Genomic DNA, 20,253 nt, shown 5'->3' with positions numbered 1-20,253 from the left:
AATATAGATATGGGTTTTAGGAGCTATATACTTGTCATATAATTTATTAGTGCTTAATTTTATGTTATTTAAGAAGTTCTTTAAAGATAGGTCGCTTTGATCCATTTTACAAATAGGGCAATCATTACTTCAATTGAAAAAGACCCTTTGAAGTTTGAAGTATTACCAATAAAAGATAATAATAAAATGGCAGTTTTAGTTTATGTACTTATTAGAAATAGAAACGAATAAAAATATGGTATTTTTTAAATTAGAAAACTAATATGATATATGCATTTAAAAAAAAAAATGTTTGTGAAGTTGACTTTTGGTATTCCTTCTAAAGTTTCATAAAAAAATTTTTTTTTTTTTTTTTGGAAATAGAGATTCATAGTAATTGGATATTACTTAACTTTGATATAATTTATTTTATAGGCACAATAATATATGGTATTTTGTAAATTAATTGTTAAAGTATATAAAAATAAGTGTTTGTTTATGTTATTCCGACTTTGATATCTTTATATTCATTAACTTAATTTAATAATAAAATTACTGAAAAAATGCACCTTCAAATTCTAGAGTTTGATCTTCTTTTTTTTTTTAAATCAAAGTTTGATTAGATTAAGGTAAAGAGAAAATTTTCTCCCTTTTTAATTAATATACTATAATCCTTGAAAAAAAAAACAATAACAATAATAATAATAATAACTCTTTGACAACTTTAACCAGACAGTTATTAATTGAATAGTGCTTTAACTTCATAATATGTTTTTTACAAAGTGGTCTCTTTCTGCAGCTTTTTGAAAGTTGGAAAATTACTAAAATATAACTTAATAAAGATGTTGACTTGGTCATGAGTATATGAAAGAGTACAAATGTTTATTGGGAATTGGTTGGTTTTTATGTAATATATGGGATTTTTTTTATTGGATGAATACACATCCCACCATGGGTGTGTGGGACATCTAAATTTTTCTTTTTACGTCTCACTAATATTGATATTGAGTAAGCCTGACAATTTTCTTTTTCTTTTTTTTAAACTTATTTTCTTTTAATTTTTGACCTAACAGTATATACTTTCACATCCACACTCTTGTAAGTTCTGAGTTTATGTCCCTTATATTATAGATTATCAAATACTTATTTTATAATTTTTATACTTCATAGCATTTTTGTCAATATAATTTACCAAAGAGTTACAGCTGATTATTTTTTTGTTATAGTTGAAGTTGATTATTTGATAATCTACAATAATACCACACAAAGCCTTGGATTAATAATATAAGTAACATGACCCAAAAGTTTTAAAAAAAATAAAAAATAAAAAATAGGTTCCTTCTAACTTCCAATGATTTCTAATTTTTATCGTTGGAAAATAAAAAAAGAAAAAGAAAAAAAGTGTAATTTTTTTCATTTTAAAATGCTTATTTTGCCTTTGTCAACTCTTTCCAATATTATATAAAACAGATATTCTCATAGACCACTATTTGGAAAAATCAAAAAGGTTTTGCTGCTAATTTCATAATCCATGGGGCAATTTGTAAGATAGGTCTTAGTTAGAGGCATAGATGCAAATAACCTATTAATTATTGATAATTAACATTTATAAGTTCTTATAAATCAAATAATTTAGTTAATTTGTTTAATTAAATGTGTGAAATCCAGTTTCTACGTTTTTCACGAATTACATTATTTTTGTATTTCATGTGTCTTTAATTTCCCCATGCAACTGTCAACATCAAACAAGCCGTAAAAGATAAAAATTAAAAAAAAAAAAAAATCAGTAAGACAAAGAAGTAGACAGGTATTTTTCATTGTCATTTTGATGTGGAACCCACGCCATTACAATCACATGGACTTAATTTACTAAAATTTGATCAATATTTGGACTTAAATCTGCAATAAGACAAAAAAAAAAAAATTGATCAAATTTGTGATGAGAGAGAATAGGTAACTAAGAGCCAAGAGAAAAAAAATATATATATATATAAAATATACTTTTTTTTTTTTTTTGTAATAAAGAAATTGACACACGGTACAATTTCATTTTAGACACATATAACTACTTAAATAATGTTAAAGTCACCAAATTATTTTGTTAAATTTTAAATGCCAAATTAATGTGTGTTATTATTTCATTTCGGTTAAGTTCAAAATCAAACTTATTGGTAAATTCAAGTCAATTAAACCATTCATAATAGCAAAAATTAATACAAGATACAAAAATCAATATATATAACATTACCCTAAAAGCCCAAAAAAAAAAAAAGGAAAAAAAAAAAGACCCTATTCATGCATGTTAAATATATTTCCTTCTAAAAAAAACAAATAATATTAAAAATTTTGGAGGCAAATATTGGCAGCCTTTGTAGCTTGGACTTGTCAACAAGGCTGGTATATCCATGGCAGAAATGGAAGAAAATTCAAAAAGATAAGAGCTAAAACAATAAATATAGACATTAATGGAGACTGGAAGATGGCCCATTCCAATGATTTTCAATATGATGTTGGAGGAATGATCTCAGATCATTCATCACCATTTACCCAACTATTTAGTGGTTCCCTTTATTAAATTCATCTCAAATTCAAATCCTCCTCTTGCACTTTTAAGTTCTGATACATGTTCTGCCGGAAGTAGTTCATTGACTAAGTTTAATATTTTCTAAACAGTAAGTCCGGGTTTAAATTTCTTTATCTAAAAAATAACAATGTGATGCTTTAATAAACTTTTACAAATAAGATTTTTACCATTGAATAAAGTTATACATACTTTTTTTTTAATATAAATATATTAAAGGTATGAAGAATTTGAACCCAAATTAATTGTCGAGAAAATTTTACTACTGAATTGTCCTGACAACTTGGTATTCAATAAATTAATTTGCAATTAAAAGTCAAAAAAAATAAAAAAATAAAAAAATAGAACATTCTGCACGCTATAACATTATTTATTTCTTTTGGGTTGCCGAATGAATGCATGAGTTTCTGCTTTGCATGCGCCATACTAATCATCACCCATATTTCCCTTTTTTTTTTCTTTTTTTTTTTCTGAATATTAATTATTATTATTGCTACTACTTCAACAAATATTTTAAAAAAATAAAAATTACCAAAGAGAGAGGTCGTGGGTTGTGGACCTAAAACTATCCTAGGCAAACACAAACTTAAAGGCCCAACCTTTATCTCAAAAGGAGCCCAATGACTTTCTGCCTGTCTATGATTTTGGTCACTTTATTGGACTATTTGATAGTTTTTAATTTACCAATTAATGCATTTTCTTTTTTTGGTGAATAATTAATGCATTCTCTTAAGCATTTTTGTTTTAGTTATTTTAAATAATTTTTTAAAGAATCCTGAAACCGACATATTTTTTTGTTCTTCTCTGATTTATATATACCTTATAACTGCTTTTCAAATTAAATTGTTATGTTAAAACCTAAAATTAAATACAAAACAAAACATCTAGACATAAAAATTTGATGATGCTTTGAATTTTTTTTTTTCTATGAGATTTTTTTCGATTTGTAATTATTAATATTTATAATGGGTATGAATGATAGGAAATGCAATAAAAGATACTAAAAAAAAAAGAAAGAAAAAAGAAAAAATAGAGGTTCACAAAATTGAAAAGATATAGAAAGTTTCTATAAGGCAGCCTAAGAATTAAGCACTATTTGTTATAAACAAAAATCTGTGGTTTGAATTTTTTTTATTTTTTATTTTTGGGCTGAAACCATAGTTTGAATCTATGTTGAACATAGGAAGACAAAATCATATATAAAGATTTTTAAAAATATAAAAATTCAAACTCAAGATAGGCTATATCTAGGAGATAACAATTCAAGAAATATTATTTATTATTATTAGTGATAAAGTCTAAATAAGATTTATATACTGCATTATAATTCAATTTGTTACAATTTAGCTTTTTAATACGAAAGAAAATCATATTAAGTATAACTAATTAATATTTATCAAATCAACCCATTAATAATAATAATCAATGTTAAAAAAAATAAAAAATAAAAATGTATAAAAAAAAATAAAGATTGATTTTTGAAAGAAAAAGAAAGTGAAAATGAAAGGCCTAAAAACATCCGAGTTGACTATTGGCTGGCGGCAACGTACCTCCACGAGCTCTGCATTGTCTAACGGAATCATACACAAATATACTCTCTCTCTCTCTCTCTCTCTCTCTCTCCAAATCTTAAGGAAAAAAGCATTGCCAAAGCTAAAAACTTTTAACAACGCAACGCAGCAAAACCAAGCTTCCAAATTTCCATTCTCTCTCTCTCTCTCTCTCTCTCTCTCTCTCTCTCTCTCACTTTCCACTATTTGCACCCGATACACAGGCCCATCAAACGCACCGCATTTCTGGGTTTCCATTCATTTTCGCAGCTATCTCATACATTCTCATATATACACTCCCCACCAACATACCTTTCTCTCTCTCTCTTTTTCCTGCTTGCTTGCTTTTCCGCGGTACGTTTCTTTATGGTTTTGGAAATCCTTTTTTTTTGGGTTATTTTTATTTTTAACGTACTTTGTGATACTGTGGAAACTGTGATCCGTTGAATTGGTATGATTTTGAAAGCAGATCTGTCTTAAAGTTGGTTAATTGGGTTCAGTAATGAGATTTTTTTTTTTTTTTTTTTTTTGGGGTTGGTTTTGGGATCCAATTTGGGCATTTAGATCTGATTTGGAATTAGTTTACCTTTCTTGGGGGGTCTCTCTGATTAGTGAGCATTACATTATGGTTATGCATTTTAATTGGCTTTCGTTTCTTTTATGTTGATGTTCTTTGTTAAAAAGAAAGCTTTGGCCAAAAGGCTAAAATTAGTGGTGGTTTTTTTTTTTTTTTTTTTCCCCAATAAGTAAGAATCATGACACGAGGAGTAGGATTTGGGTTTGATACTTCATACAACTTGTGTTCTATTATTATTCACTGACTAGTAGAATAAATTTGCAATATATTGATTTGCTTGGAAAGAAATGTTAAATATTCTAAACTGTCAACATGGTAGTGAGATTTGATAAATTGAACAAATTATATTGATTGTGGTCATGAATTATATGATAAAGTGTTAAAAGTTAATTGGGCATTAAAGTCTGAACGACCTTGAGAATTTTAAAATGAGAACTTAGATTCATGGTTGCTCAATTGGATTGAGCCTTTATTTTAAATTACCAATAATGGCCACGAAGCAAGTCCACATTTTAAAACTCTCATATTGTCCTTGTCCTTACTTGAGGCTCGCCAACTTACTAATGTTTATTATTTTTAAACAAAAATTTTGCTCCTGATATGAGTGAAGTTAAGTTATTTCAACAGAAGCATAGTGAAATGGGAACACGGCCTAATTGTTAGAGAAAACTATAAATGAAATGAACGCCCACATTCCATCATCTTAATCTTTTGGAATAAGTGGTATTTCTACATGGTATCAGAGCCAGAGATCTAAGAGGTCCTAGGCTTAAAATTCAACAACTCCACCCAAAGAATTAAAAATACATGTAAAGAGCCAAAAAGAAACCTAAAAAAGGCGGACTTACATGTGAGGGAGAGTGTTAGAGAAAAATATAAAATGAAATAAAAGCCCACATTCCATCAGCTTAAGCTTTTGAAATAAGTGGTATTTCTACACTAATTACATGGCTTCTCTCACTTCTTGGAAAAATGAGAATAATATATGCATCACTTACCTAAATTACAAAAGCCTATAAAACTGAATGGCTTCCTATAAAACTGAATGGCTTTCTGTTGAGTTTCAATACTCTTAATAATTACTTTCCTGATCCGACGGTTTGAATATTAAAAGTTATGAAGCATCATCATAGATGCATAGTTTAAGTACAAAAGAAAATATGCATGTGGATACGACATGGATAAATTACTTGAATAATAAATGCTGGTCTATATACATGTATATATGTAAATATATTATTTATTATACACATAATTAGATCAACACAATTTAAGAATTTTAAAGGAAGTTGATTTGTCAAAATTCATCTCTTTTTCTGATTTATTGTAATCATTTGGAATTGACCTACAAATATTCTAGCAAATTTGTTTTTTGTTCGGAAAATTTAATGTGGTTTTTGGTGGAAGGGGGAATATAAATCGTAATCATTCATTTACCGAAAAAAAAAAAAAGATTAGACAAGAGATAAGAAAATAAATATTGAGGTTGATGAGGGTCATGAAGATGGTGAAGGCACCAATTTTAATGGAGTGCTAGATGAGTACACAGCCACTACTTTTAGTTGTAGGTCTTGCATTTCACATGTTGAGTTATATAATATTTAAGTTAATATCCATTGATACCGGTGTTATGTACCTCATGTATAGGAAGTTTCATCTTCAATATTAAATGGTTTTTTTCTCTTGAAGATTGTATATATGGTTCAATAATTGTCTGACTTTTGGTATCAAAGTCTCCTTTGTAGTTAAAATTTTGATAGCCTTCATTTCTTGCAATATTTCTTATCTAATTTGTTCCATTTTTTCTTTCTAGAGTATTTTTCCTCTCTAAACCTGGTGATACTTTTGGACTTCTTATGGATATGGATGAATTTATTTGTGGAGGCTGAGGGATAAAGAACTTTACAATTCAACTTTAGAAATATAAAAAAAATGGCTCCAGCTAGCAAGGCAGAAAAGAAGGCAGCAGTAGATGCAGCCGCATGGATGTTCAATGTTGTCACATCCGTTGGAATAATAATTGTCAATAAAGCTCTAATGGCTACATATGGCTTCAGTTTTGGTAAATTCTGTTTTATATTCACTCAAATTTCTTTAATTATTCTGCTTTCCCTGTTGTGCAGTCTATAAAGTATCGATACTTTATTCTTTATACTGTCTTTTCTGTTTGTTTCTATTGCCAATGCTTGCCACATTTCTTCCTTTTTCTCTGACCCTATTTTTCATTTCTTTCTTCTTCCTTGTTTTCTTTGACCTTCTTGATTCCATTTTCAGAAAGAATACAGTTAATTGTCATTTTTGAGGACATTTTTAACTGGATAAATTTCAAATTAAGCCCATCTATTTTTGCCTTTTGCAGACATGCCTCTTATGTTTCTGGTACAAGTTATCCCTCTCAGATTTCAATTGGACCTTACTTTTCAATTACAATTAATCTCCCTCACATTTCATTAAGTGCCTATCGGAAAAGGATGTTCATTTTTTAGTGCTACGACACAAAAAAAATTAAAATTTAACTAAGTGTTAGCTTTTGATTACTGTTGATTATTGTGTGATAAAGTCATGGCTCATGACTTTTGCCTGAGCATTATTTTGCAACGATCAGAGGAATGACTGTTTTAGGTGAATTATGTTTGAGCAGTTAGAGCTGAAAGGGCACTAGCCAACATTTATATACAACAAAAGGTCTTGTAGTAACCTTTCTACTTTATTACTTAAAAATAAATAAATAAATAAATAAAAATAAAAAAAACACTTTCTAGTTGATTATCCCTAGGAGATTCTCTAATGATAAATGGTAAACAGTCAACTAGCTGGAGCAGCTTTATTTGCATAATAAGGTGGCAAACAGTTGAGGTGTAGTAAACATGACATGAACTGAAATAGTAATAGTAGAAACATTTGATATCTACTTATAGAACAGTTGTTCATTTGATTCAAATGGAAATGTCTTGACGGGTATACAGTTCTCCTTAAAATCATTGGTGTAGTTGGAGAAGGTTGATCTTGATGGGCTGTATTTTATTACCTCTGATTTCATAATTATTTATTTTATTTTCATTAAGTACGCAATTTAGAAACTTTTATGGCTATAAGGATGCTGCTCATTGTTTGTTTCTATTACAGTTCATAATAAATATATTCCTTTGCAGCTACAACGTTAACTGGTTTACATTTTGCTACAACAACTTTGATGACAACTGTCCTAAGATGGATGGGATACATCCAAGCCTCTCATCTACCTGTGGCAGAGCTTCTAAAATTTGTTGTCTTTGCTAACTTCTCTATTGTTGGGATGAATGTTAGTCTAATGTGGAATTCTGTGGGATTCTATCAGGTATTATTAGGAGGTGGTGCAATTTGGTTTAATTATTTATGCTGTTGATCAATTGGAAAATTTATGGATGCTACATTTTCTACAATATAAATTGGCAGATTGCAAAGCTGAGCATGATCCCTGTATCCTGTTTGTTGGAAGTTGTTCTTGACAAGATCCGTTACTCAAGAGACACAAAGCTAAGCATAGGAGTTGTTCTTATAGGTGTTGGTGTTTGCACTGTCACTGATGTGAGTGTCAATGCTAGAGGCTTCATTGCTGCTTTCGTTGCTGTGTGGAGCACTTCATTGCAACAGTATGTAAGTTGACATTCCTTAACATATCGTGCTTTTTTTGCACATCAACAAGCCACGGGCGATTGTTATTGGCTATCTGTTATGTATATTAAATGTTTTTCTTTTTTGCTAGAATTTTAGAGTATTTAGTTATCAAATTTTATAATCTCCTGGTATATATATATATATATATATTGTTTTTTTTTTTTTTTGGGGGTGGGGTGGGGTGGGGTGGTGTGGGGGAGGGGGGAGGAGAGGTTTCTAGTTTTGCTTGTGATTTGTATACATATTATGTAATTGTTATGAATATTATTAGGTAAGCATTCCCCTTTTTATTTTCTTTTCCTCATTGGTAATAAATTTTTTGGCTGAGGCTGAAAAATTTCATGCATAGCCAACATAATTGAAACCAGTGTGATTTAAGTTTTGAACTTGATTTTTGATCACTGAAAGAGGAAAGGTGCATGCATAGAAAATTGTTTGATATTATTTTCATGGATAAATAAGTAACACTACAAATTCCATGCAGAAAATACCACAATTCTTTGTTTTTCTTATTAATCTATCTGTCTTTCTCTCTCCATTTCTATTTTCCTTCTCTCTCTCTCTCTCTCCTTTATTATTTTAGGGGATGGCATCTTTTTTTTTTTTTAAATATATTTTTGTTTGTCTTGCCTTGCCTCCCTTATCTTGTCCTCCAATGCTCCATTTCTTCCAAAAGCTTCTCTTTTTAAGCAGAAGGTAGAAAGGTGGAAAGGAATCCAATTTTTATAAGTGTATACTGGGATCATTAATTTAGCTTGAAGGGTTTAGTGTAACCAAATATAGATGAAAAAAAGGCCCAAAACGAGAGATGTGATAGGTGTAAAGGTTTGCGTATAACAATGGTTTATGAATGCATCTCTGTCCTTGAATGATTATTTGATTTATAGCTTCAGTTCAGATACCTTCTAATTTAATATGGTTGATAGATGTTGTAACCTTTTCTTGATAAACTAACCAGTGGAGTTCCCTCCTCATATACTATTTTTATTGTTTATTGTGATTTATCTCATAATTCAATCAAATCCTTGTTTGCAGTATGTGCACTACCTCCAACGGAAGTATTCACTTGGTTCTTTCAGCCTCTTGGGACATACAGCACCAGCCCAGGCTGCATCACTCTTGGTATTGGGCCCCTTTCTTGACTATTGTCTGACAAACAACAGAGTTGACTACTATGACTATAACATAGGCTCTCTGGTAAGTCTCACAGCAATTTCTGGTTGTTTTCTGAGATATATATATGTTGTGTAATCATGGACAAAGTCTTTAATTGCATTAGCCTGAAACTTAATTATACATGCCACAAAGTGGATAGTTTAGAAGTTTGATTACAAGGTCACTGTCTCAGGAGAATAGCTCATATGATTTCATGGGTAAATTAGTTCATGCTGGTCATAGTTTAATGTGGTTAAAATCTGTTCGTGCTTCTGTGATACAAGTATATCTTTATGCATTATTATTAGTGATTTGGGGTAGGCTGCTGCTTTATTTGTCTCTTAGGAGAGATCCCAGTGGCAAAATATATTTCATTCAAGTCCTAGATTTGATACTTTCAAGCAATGTGTGGTTTTTTTGTATCCAATACCCCATCAATACCTAACCTATCCTGTTCACTTGAGTTACGGGTACCTGCAAAGTGCATTTAGTAATTATCCTAAGTGGTATTGTTAGGCTGGATTTTGAAGCAGGCAATTATTGCTCTAGGCTGGATTTTGAAGCAATCAATTATTGCTTTGTTCATAGTATTTATGAAGCTAAAAGCATAATATCATGGTAAAGAAGGTAATATGGTGCAAGGCTGTATGAGTTATAGTTGGACTGCATGTACGTTCAATGCATGAAATTCTCATCCCTCTAATATGGTTGTTTCAGTCATAGTACCTTAGTCTCATTATCTGATATTCGATGCTTTTAGCCATTACCTCAAAACTTTCTCCTCTCACTTTTTTCTTAACTGCTTAATGCTAGTCTGGCCAAATAAACATAGGTGGTGCTTGGTTGGTTGTATCTCATTCCATTATACATTCAAAGTTTTGGATGAATTTTTTCTGCTGTTTGTCCTTAGCACTTTGTTTGGATTGTAAGTTCCTTTGGGGCTTCACTACGTCATCTTAAAATGCTGCATTTGTCTGTCTTTTTAAGTGGCATTAGTTTAATTTTCTGAAGCAATGAATTTTTACTTTTCATTTCAAAAATCTTTATTTAACTGGGATCAAAATTGTTCTGCATTTTTGTCCACAGATGTTTATATTTCTATCATGCACGATTGCAGTAGGAACCAACCTCAGCCAGTTCATCTGCATCGGCAGATTTACTGCTGTCTCATTTCAAGTGCTCGGTCATATGAAAACTATTCTTGTTTTGATCATGGGGTTCTTTTTCTTTGGGAAGGAGGGACTGAATCTGCATGTAGTTTTCGGCATGATTATTGCCGTATTTGGGATGATTTGGTATGGCAATGCCTCATCTAAGCCTGGTGGGAAAGAGCGAAGGAGCCACTCACTCCCAACAAGCAGACAACAAAAACTCGGATCAGAATCAGCTGAACATGATGCAAAAGTTTAAGTGCGCGTTAAAGGATTAGTAGAGAATGGCTGATTTTCCAGGAAATTTTTGAATCATTCAAGGTTACAAAACCACCATTTCTTCTGATAATTTCATCCTTGCTTTGTAATTTCTTGCCACGGTATTCAATCCCTAGTGGGATTTGGATACATTAGAATAGGGGAAAATTCCATTGAATTAAACATTTTTGTCTCAAATGTTACAATCATAGTAATTATTTTTTCTATTTTGTGATTTTGTTCAATCTAATTTGTCCATCAATGATATCACTCTCGGCTACTTTGACTAGAATTTCTCTGAAGATTGAACAATTTTTTGTCTCCTTATTGGAAAATGGAAGCACTTACACACACGTCAATAAGAATTTCATTCCACACGTTAATCCTTCATTGGTCTTAGATGCTGGCATTTTAATGTAATTGAAATATACATAAATTTAATCCCCATAACTTTTCCAATGAACCTAATACATCCAATGTAAATTGGATTTATATTTTGGAGTATGACCTTTTTCCAGTGAAATTTATATTTTGGGGTATGACCGCTTTCCAATGAACTCACAGCAATATAAATAAGGATTTTTTTGAAGATTTTATTTCCTTGCAACTGTTACTAGATTAGCTTTGTTTTTTGGAGATGCAATGATTGGAGATTACTCGAGGAAAAAAAAAAAAAAAATAGAACTTTAATATGATAAGGATGATTGTATTTTTGTTAATAAGAAAAACAAAAACGAAAATTTTCAATTAAGTCCAGAAGAAAATAAAGAGGCCGAATAGTTGGAGCCGATTCTAACTACTTTTACCAAAATCTGTCAAAAAAATAAAAATAAAAATAAAAGGAACCAACCTAATTGCCAAGATCAAAGTTGCTTGCCTGCTAACATACAAAACTACCATCATCAGCATAACCATCATATTATACATCACAACACAAATTATCATTTCAGGCCCTGCCTACTTTCTCACAAACATAATCACACCACGGATTGCAATGAAAGCACCACCCCCCAACTCCAAAAAAAAAAAAAAAAAAAAAAAAAAATTCACGTTGATGTGCTAATGCATTAGATTGTGGAAAAACAGAATTTGAATATTTACTTAGCCTGCAAATATCTATCTTTCAAAGACTTCAAAAATATAACTTATCTGTGTGCAAGTCTCATTTTGGAAAGTTATACACCTAAACAAGTTGCCAAAAGCTATGTCATATAGAAATAGAACAGCCTAATTCCTTGGCAGCAGTATCAAGAAATTGAATAGACATTCCGGTAGCAAGTCTACTATGAGCTTCCCATGTCAAACACTTCTCAATATCAACCTGCCAGTCGATGACTTCTAGATTAAAATACTGATAAAAAGGGCCATTGGTACCATTTATTTCCAGCGGTTTTGAGTTGGTTTTAGTCGGACTTGAATGCAGAATATCTCGAAGAACCGATGTGCTCAGAGCACGGACATGGGCACTTGGATGAGAAAGGCATCGGATGGTAGCTGGCAGCCGACACTGCATGCATTAAAATCAGGTGTATCACATTTTTGGTAATAAAATCAGGTATATCACATGAGAAAAGGATTTAGCATAGGAAAAATAAACGGAGCACTCTTCTTTCTTTCTGCTTTTCCTCTTTGCCTTGACTAGTTCTGAAATATGAGGTTTCCAAGCTAAATGGCATTGGGTTCATAGCATATTTCTTATTCAACCGACAGCCAACTAGAATGAGAATCAACAAGGGTATCCTTTTACCTTCAACAGATTTGAGAGGCCATCTGCAACTGCCACCCCAGATTCTCCCCACTCGCAAATAGGCTGAACAGCTCTAGCGGTTGCTTCCAATAGCTGCCATATGCAAGTAGATTGAAATCAATAAAGAGATAAAGTTAATGGGAAATTGGGAACGGTCAAAGCATTCAGTCCATGCATATTGGTGCAAAATATTGGGCAAATGAGAAGCATGAAGTCAATAAAATGATGTTCAGTTCAGGATATTAAGATCATTAAGGACAAATGAAAGAAAGAAGAAGGATGAAGCCACTCGCATAAAGATTTCTTTATGGTGTCAATCTCATTGGAGAAAGGTCTCTTAAGAAGATTCTAGAGATTTTATTCTAATGGATTACAAACTTGATGTTTAAGGTTGTTTTGTGTCTTTATAGGTACGTATCTATTATTCTTTTTTGTGCTAAGTATGTGGATAGGAAGGCTAGTCCAACCTTTTGATAAAAGTTTGTTTCTTATCAAAATGATTTAAAAAATAAAAAAATAAAAATAAAAAGAGTTAGGAAGGACATGGTTGTCAAAGATGCAACAGAAATGTGTGGCAAAATGGAGTTGAATGGCGAGAAGGGATTCATGTAGGGAAGCCTAAAAGCTTCGGAAGATGTTTGATGAATTGTTAACTATAATGGACTTAATAGATATTAGAGATAACTAAAGTTAATTTAACTTTATAAAGACATTAAATTGTTTTAGTATACTTGACATGGCACTGCAAAACAAAAGCTAATTCTAGAAGAGATTACCTCCAATTGTGGTAACGTAAGAGCTTCTCCATCTACAAGCATCCCATCTGTGGCACGTAGAAGTAGATCTGATGCACTTGCCAAAATTACCAACGATTCAGGGCTGTCATGATTTCTCATCAGTTCCACAATCAGTTTTACAATCCGCTGGTTGACTCTCCACATCTTCTGACCTTGATCATCATCTTTGGCAATCCAAGGATGCAATTCCCTTTCCGCCTGATCACCATTCAAGGCCATGAAAGTGACTAAACAAATGAAGTTGTTGAAATAAAAATGAAAACTTAAAAGCAAGCCACTGATTTGAACAAAAGCCAGAAAAATTGAACGCCATTCATATAGAAATGGCATCACATTTAGAAAAAAGTGTTCAAGTCAGCAGCAGAAAAGGAAAAAATTAATTTCAGATGACAATTACAAGAAGAACAAAATTTGGACCTGAAGAACAACTGCAGTGGCTGCCCTTTTTGGCGATGCTGAGACAACATTGCATAATGCATCAACCACCTAGACATACCAAAATAACATTGGTCAAATTCAACATTTTAGATGAAAAACATAAACAGTAATTCAGAATGAAATGTAGATACATTTTTCATATTGACTGTTTCTGAATGGTATATCGTCACGTTTACACTTTAATATGCATGACAATGCAATTAAATGAACACATCATATATACATGCATACAAATATTGTACTATATAAACCCAAACAACCTTAAATACAAGCAACTAGAAGATGTAAGCACGAAAAAGTCTTTGTATGTGAAGACCGTATAGAGGTAGTATGAGTATGCAGCTCATAAGTACGTATTAATAATGAAGATTTATATAGACATGGTGAAGGAATACATATCCCTAGTGAATATAGAATAATGAAGATTTATATAGACATGGTGAAGGAATACACATCCCTAATGAATATAGACCCTTGATTTTGTCAGTGGGATGATGTTACTTGGGTCCTATTGAGTAGCTAGAGCATAGTTAGATTTTATCAGTGATCTTATATTTTGAATTCCCTGTTACACATCATGTACATGAAAAATGCATCAGCACATCCTCAACGGAATTGGATGTTCAAAATCCTTAAATATAGAAGAAAAAAAAAATAGTAATGGAAATAGAGAGACATATAGAATATTCTCCCTTTTCTTTTAGCATATAACTGCTGGTAGAAGAATATTGCTGTAACATCAACTATTGAGGTGATATTTCCTAACAATAACAATGATAGACTATCATGAAGAACGTTATACTTGCTAATTTTAAATATACAATATCTGAATGCTGCACAAGTTTGATAGAGAAAAGAAAGACTAATACTACAAGAGAAATGAGAAACAAAAGTTTTACCTGCCTCCATCCTTGTTGAGCAGAAGTGCTTTCTGCAGTAGGTTGGGTTTCAGGAGCTGCAATTAACTTATGCCAAAGCAACGAAACAACAGAGAAACATAACTCTTGTTTCTCAGCTAGCACAGACCCCAGGAGAATTTGTGCATTGAAATTAAATCCCATTTGCCTGTCCATAGTAAGGAAGTTGGCTAAATCTGAAGCATCCATTGGGAAGCTTGCAATACCTTTACCCAGGGCATTTCCTGAGCCTTCATTTGAATGTGATGTACTCGCAGATATAAGTTTCGATTCTGAAAGGGTAGAATCCTTAACTTGAGGGGCAGATGGCTGCCCAGAATTCAAGCATCTACCATTTTCCAATTGATTTTGTTTTCTGCCATCAAAAAACACAAGAGAATCCTTCCAAACTGGTGTATGCATAAAGTGTGCTTCTAATGGCTCGGCCTTGTTGACAATGGATGCGACAGCTTTGCTGTGAATATCAATGAGGTTGTATAATGATGATGCCCTAGTGTGTATTTCATTATCCCATTTGCATCGCATCAAGACAGAGAGAGCATGCATGCAAGCCTTCGACCGTCTAAATAATTCAGAAACATGAGCAGCAACCATAGCTGCAGCAACTATCTCATTTGAACTGTAAGTCCATGAGGTTCCGACAGAAGATGGCTTCAGTGAAAAAAGTGCCTCTAAAATTGCTAGGATCCTGCAAGTGTGAGAAGTTGCTGAATCAATACTACTCCGCACTTCATTGCTAGATCCATTTATTTTGACAGGCCTGGACACATTCTTTACATTCTTAAAATGTGAATGATTACTTCCTTTAGAAATAAAGGGAAACAACTGAAGCTCGCAGGCAAGAGCACAAACAGCAGCCAAAACATAAGAATCAAATGCTGCAACAGGCCCCTGTTTCTTCATCCTTCTACTTTTGATCTCCCTCTGCTTATCAGACAAGTCTTGCAAGTCCTCGATGATTTCATCAGGTAGGAAACTTTCTTCAACTCTGGGTTTCTTGCTTCTGTTGGACTGAGCTTCATGACTAACACATACAGTCAACACAACAAATAGTAGACGTGAAGCAAGCTCTACCGAGGCACATGATTCTAAGAATAGTGAATGAACCATTGTTCGAAGCTCTGCGACAGCAAGATTCTTGGAGGCAGACCCTATGCTGGAAAGGTACCTAGTTTTTCTATTTTGTTCTCTTGGAGACTCCGATGGAAAAGTCCTCTGAAGAATAGCTTCCACTGTAGCAACAAATATCTTCATAAGACATGCTTCTGATGGACTTCCCCGAGGAAGATATTCCAAAACCTTAAGGAGAGGTATGTATAAATTCCAGGACAAAATTGGAGGCTGCAATGGAGTGGCAACAATGATTTCAGGAAGATCAACCGCAGAGGAACTCAAAGGAATTAATCCATAAGCAGCTTCCCAGATTGTACAAATTCTCCATTCAACATCAGGACCATGGGCACAAAGCATCGATGCAATCCCTTGGGCTGTAGCTTCAATAGTTGCTTCAGCTGCAGGTACTTCTATCTGCAAAATATAATGCTTGAGATGGAAACATCGTTCAAGTAAAGCTTTTTGTCTTTTGGGAATAAGATTTTCTTAGACATTGAGCTAGATAAAATTATTAGCAGATGAATCCAGAAAACCTAGAAACCAAGACAGGTATGCCAAAAATTATACCTGCTTCCTGTAGGAAGAAATATATCCACCCGAAGGTTCATGTTGAACTTCAATCCCCTCAACTTGCCTCAGTGGAGGAAAAAGCAATGCAGGCTGTGATAATATGCGAAAAAGTAAGGCTGCTGCTGCATCAGCTGCTATACCTGCTCTCATGGACATTGCAGTCCCAATTGCACGCAAGAAATGCAAATGCAACCAGTTCCTAGGAAGCTACATCAAAAACCAAAATGGAATTAAAGTTTTTATTTCAAAACGAATTAACTAATAAGAATAAACCACTATTCCAATTTTATATGCTTCGCAGAAGAAAATGTCAATTATAATACAAATTGTCATTGTATATTTTCTTGCCTGATTAAAGATACATGCAGGCTACAAAAGAACTTTATGCTAGAAGCTCAGATCATTCCAGTGCCTTTCCACAAAGAAAAGCATCCAGTAAAAGATTATAGTACATAAGCTCCACAAGGACCAGGTAGTGAAACTTTAAAGAAAAGGAATTTTTTTTTATTTTGAGGAGGAGGAGGGTACATCTTCTTATAGGGGCTTTTTCATAATATACTTTTATCAAAATGGGGAAGCTTAAGAATAGAGATGGAAATGAAAAATAAAATAATCTTCAATTCCAAACTTTACAATTAACACATGCACTTTTACCACCATTTTTTTTTTTTTTTTTTTTTTTGTGAAACAGAAGTTTATCATACAGATAAAAAGAGGATGAGATATCCTCAAAGATCAAAAAAAAACAAACGAACAAAAATAAAACATAAACCAGTAATTTCCTTTAAACAAAACATCCTTCTGCCATAAATTAATCATGAAAAATGCTTCGAATTCTTTAGAAGATGATGCAAAAGAGAAACCAAGAACTTGATTTGATCCCAAGCATAATTCATATCATGAAACTAATCCAAAGATTTATTCTGTTTCTTTCCAACCACGTCACTCAAAACAAATAGAGTTTAACACAAACATAACTTGCAGAAATGAATGTGGGCACCAAATTTGTGGACCAAAAGATCTAAGCCCCACACATCGAGGCCCACACATGTAGGGGAATGTTAAAATATATAAACTATTCTCTGTCCATATATAGCTGGCTGCTGCTACTTCAGGTTCTTCCAATTCAGTTGAAAAAGATATTCTTTCATGTTAATGTTAGCCTTAACATTTACAAATGTCTCCTAAAATACATTATTCATGAAATGCAAAACATGCCACAATAAAATAAATTTTCTATCCTATATTTGAATGATCACCAGCATAGCACATCACAAAATATTTCAACATCAGCAATCAATCCAGCTTACCCTGATTCCAGATGCATAATCTTCAGCAGCCCGAAGAAGTTCCACGAGCTGTACAGCAGCATCAAGTGCATCTGGAGCCCATGATGGTGGTGCTTCAAGAAGTCCAAGAAGAAGTCTCTGTGTGGCACTTGGAGTAGCAATGGCATAGTATCTAAAATAAGAACAGCACAATTATTTATTATTTGCAGGAATTCAAAGTCAATATACAGAAAGGTTTATTTTATGACACTACAAACATTGAATCCTTTTACTTTTACCTATGAAATAAGCGTGCATATGGCTCAAGGGCTGGTAGCCCAGCAACAAGGTGCTCATCAAGGGCTGTTGTTGGCGGAGGAAGTAGCAATGCAGGGACAGCAACCGCTGTCAAAGTAGCAGTCTCATAGCGAGCAACTTCCTCATCACACACACTTAATATAACACCAGCACCATTTGCAACAGCCCACCTTGGTGTTGATGGCATGAGCTGGGGATGCTTTCCAGATCCACGAGAAGCTAAAGGAAGACAGCAAATAATTAATAGGGGTCCACATCTAAGATGTCAAATATCCACACAAACTTGCAGTTAAAAAGGAAATAAATAAAATACATAAGTAAACTCATCATTAGAAATTAACTCTTAACTTTTATCCAGTTTTCCAAAGAGGGGGAGGGGGAACAAGAAGGAGAGACAAATCCATATTCCTTGAAAGTGCTAGTATATTATGCTCTGTGTTCGCCAATAAACATAGTTGGTTCCACTTTCTAACAACCCAAGCCGTTTGTTTGTTAATAACTTAATATGGCAAGAACTTGGTTGTGCATGTGTAAGGTCCACATACGAATCCCATATATTGGGTGAACCTCCGAATGAGAAGTGTATAGTGTGTGTTATATTGGCTTGAATTTCCTAACAGCTTGAGCCTTTGAATTTTATAGTAAATTAGGAAAAAGTAGCTCAACTTCCAGGAGCTACTTCCTACCATTAATTCATATCATGCTCAAAAAGTTAAAAGTTGTCCTTCTTTTAAAAAAAATACTTTAGTAGGGAACTATAAAATAAGATTACGTATGCGATGATGAAGAATCCTTAAATACAATTGGAAAGATCTACAGTAATTAAACTAAATTACATCCTCTCAGCTCAAAAGTGTCAAAGAAACAGGAATATCCACTCTTTTGAACTTATAAAGAAGCCTGAAACTTAATATATTCCCATAGAATCCTCACACCTTGGTTCTTGTCCACAAGAGTCTTCCATTTTCTTCAAACCATATTGTCCTTAACAAAGCCAACGTTGCATGTATCTAAACGACATTTCCTCATTTATTACCCACAAAACCTTCAAAATTACTAATTCAATGATAAATAAGATTAGGAAACGCCCATAAAGTTTCAGTTTCCTCTATCAACCAAGACCATATCTTAGCAGCCAGAAACTTCCCAAAATAGCAATAGATGTTCAATGGACTTATTGTTATTGCTATATATCACACACCAATATGGAGACAAACAAGCATGTGGCATTCTTGTTTGTGTGAAATTACAAGAATTCAGCTTACCATGCACTTGAAGCATGTGGTATTCTTGTTTGTGTGAACTTTTTTTGGCAAACTAGCTTCCGAAATTATACAAGAAGGTTCAAAAATTAAGAAAGGAGAATCTCAATCTAGACACTGAAATAGAATATAAAGGAAAAGGCCTTTGAGGAATCTAGATTCCATATCTCCTTTGGATCCTATTTGAACATCTAAATCTTAAAAATAAATCACCAACTAGACAGACAATTATTACACAAGATTTTTCCTACTCAATGTCTTGTTTCCATGTACAACGAGCAGTGAACTTGCAAGAAATCTAACAAACAGTTCTATCAAAAATGCATATGGTATAATAAACTTACTTTACCCACGATGTAAATTGATCCTCAGCTTTAAGGTGTACATATGAACCAAGAAAGCTACTAACTTGTAAATCCTTTTAATACAATTCCATTAAATCGTGCCGTGTGAAAAAATTTCATCTTTATGGAGAAATTTATGCTTTCATATGAAATTTCATCTCATATGTGAAATCATCCCGGAGCAATATAATGAAATTTATATCAGATTCGTGAAGGATGTACAACTAACCGGTTGTAGGTGGCTTGAGCTCTCCAGCAGCATATTTACCCATTACACCACTACACCTGTTAATGCAAGGAAAAGTTATCCAAGTTTAGATAAGAGCAAGTGCAAAGAACTGTTTTTAAATTCAATATCCAACACATTTTCAAATAACAATCATATAATACAGTACTGGATTCAGGATTCAATGTGGAAACTGGTTTTCAATCACAAATCATTGCAACCTAAACTAAGAAACTTAGTGATTTTTTTTTTTTTTTTTTCCTGGCTAGAATAAAATATAATAAATATGAATAAAATTTAAATAAAATCCATTGTCTCTAGGCAAAAAAAATACCAGTCTATGTA

At 32.7% G+C, this 20,253-nt stretch overlaps 2 protein-coding genes across 7 annotated transcripts in view; one reads left to right on the top strand and one right to left on the bottom strand.

The window, feature by feature from the left end:
- The first annotated feature begins 4,119 nt into the window (after positions 1–4,119).
- Positions 4,120–11,153, top strand: LOC107421724 (UDP-rhamnose/UDP-galactose transporter 6). The gene is made up of 6 exons (XM_048475718.2): positions 4,120–4,464; positions 6,501–6,749; positions 7,840–8,024; positions 8,123–8,323; positions 9,380–9,541; positions 10,586–11,153. The coding sequence occupies exons 2-6, from the start codon at positions 6,620–6,622 to the stop codon at positions 10,907–10,909; spliced, it is 1,002 nt and encodes a 333-aa protein (XP_048331675.1). The 5' UTR covers positions 4,120–4,464; positions 6,501–6,619; the 3' UTR covers positions 10,910–11,153.
- An 827-nt stretch (positions 11,154–11,980) lies between these two features.
- Positions 11,981–20,253, bottom strand: part of LOC107421599 (protein GIGANTEA) — a 13,590-nt gene continuing 5,317 nt past the window's right edge. For all 6 annotated transcript variants that reach the window (XM_025074678.3, XM_016030867.4, XM_060817224.1 and 3 more), the window contains 9 exons: positions 19,912–19,967; positions 18,058–18,295; positions 17,801–17,951; positions 16,488–16,697; positions 14,790–16,334; positions 13,870–13,938; positions 13,432–13,650; positions 12,656–12,748; positions 11,981–12,415 (listed from right to left, as the gene is read on the bottom strand). In XM_025074678.3, coding sequence (XP_024930446.3) covers positions 12,116–12,415; positions 12,656–12,748; positions 13,432–13,650; positions 13,870–13,938; positions 14,790–16,334; positions 16,488–16,697; positions 17,801–17,951; positions 18,058–18,295; positions 19,912–19,967 — 2,881 coding nt within the window. In that variant the 3' untranslated portion in view covers positions 11,981–12,115. The remainder of the gene's footprint in view (positions 12,416–12,655; positions 12,749–13,431; positions 13,651–13,869; positions 13,939–14,789; positions 16,335–16,487; positions 16,698–17,800; positions 17,952–18,057; positions 18,296–19,911; positions 19,968–20,253) is intronic.

This window comes from Ziziphus jujuba, chromosome 5 (assembly GCF_031755915.1).
Source record: "Ziziphus jujuba cultivar Dongzao chromosome 5, ASM3175591v1".
Taxonomy (NCBI): domain Eukaryota; kingdom Viridiplantae; phylum Streptophyta; class Magnoliopsida; order Rosales; family Rhamnaceae; genus Ziziphus; species Ziziphus jujuba.
This window is presented reverse-complemented; position numbering and strand designations above follow the sequence as displayed.

Bases quoted from the DNA above. Each gene is read 5' to 3' on its own strand.
- LOC107421724 (XM_048475718.2), top strand. From the start codon at position 6,620: ATGGCTCCAGCTAGCAAGGCAGAAAAGAAGGCAGCAGTAGATGCAGCC. The intron at 8,025-8,122 runs GTATTATTAGGA...ATAAATTGGCAG, and splicing joins ATTCTGTGGGATTCTATCAG to ATTGCAAAGCTGAGCATGAT. The intron at 8,324-9,379 runs GTAAGTTGACAT...CCTTGTTTGCAG, and splicing joins GCACTTCATTGCAACAGTAT to TATGTGCACTACCTCCAACG.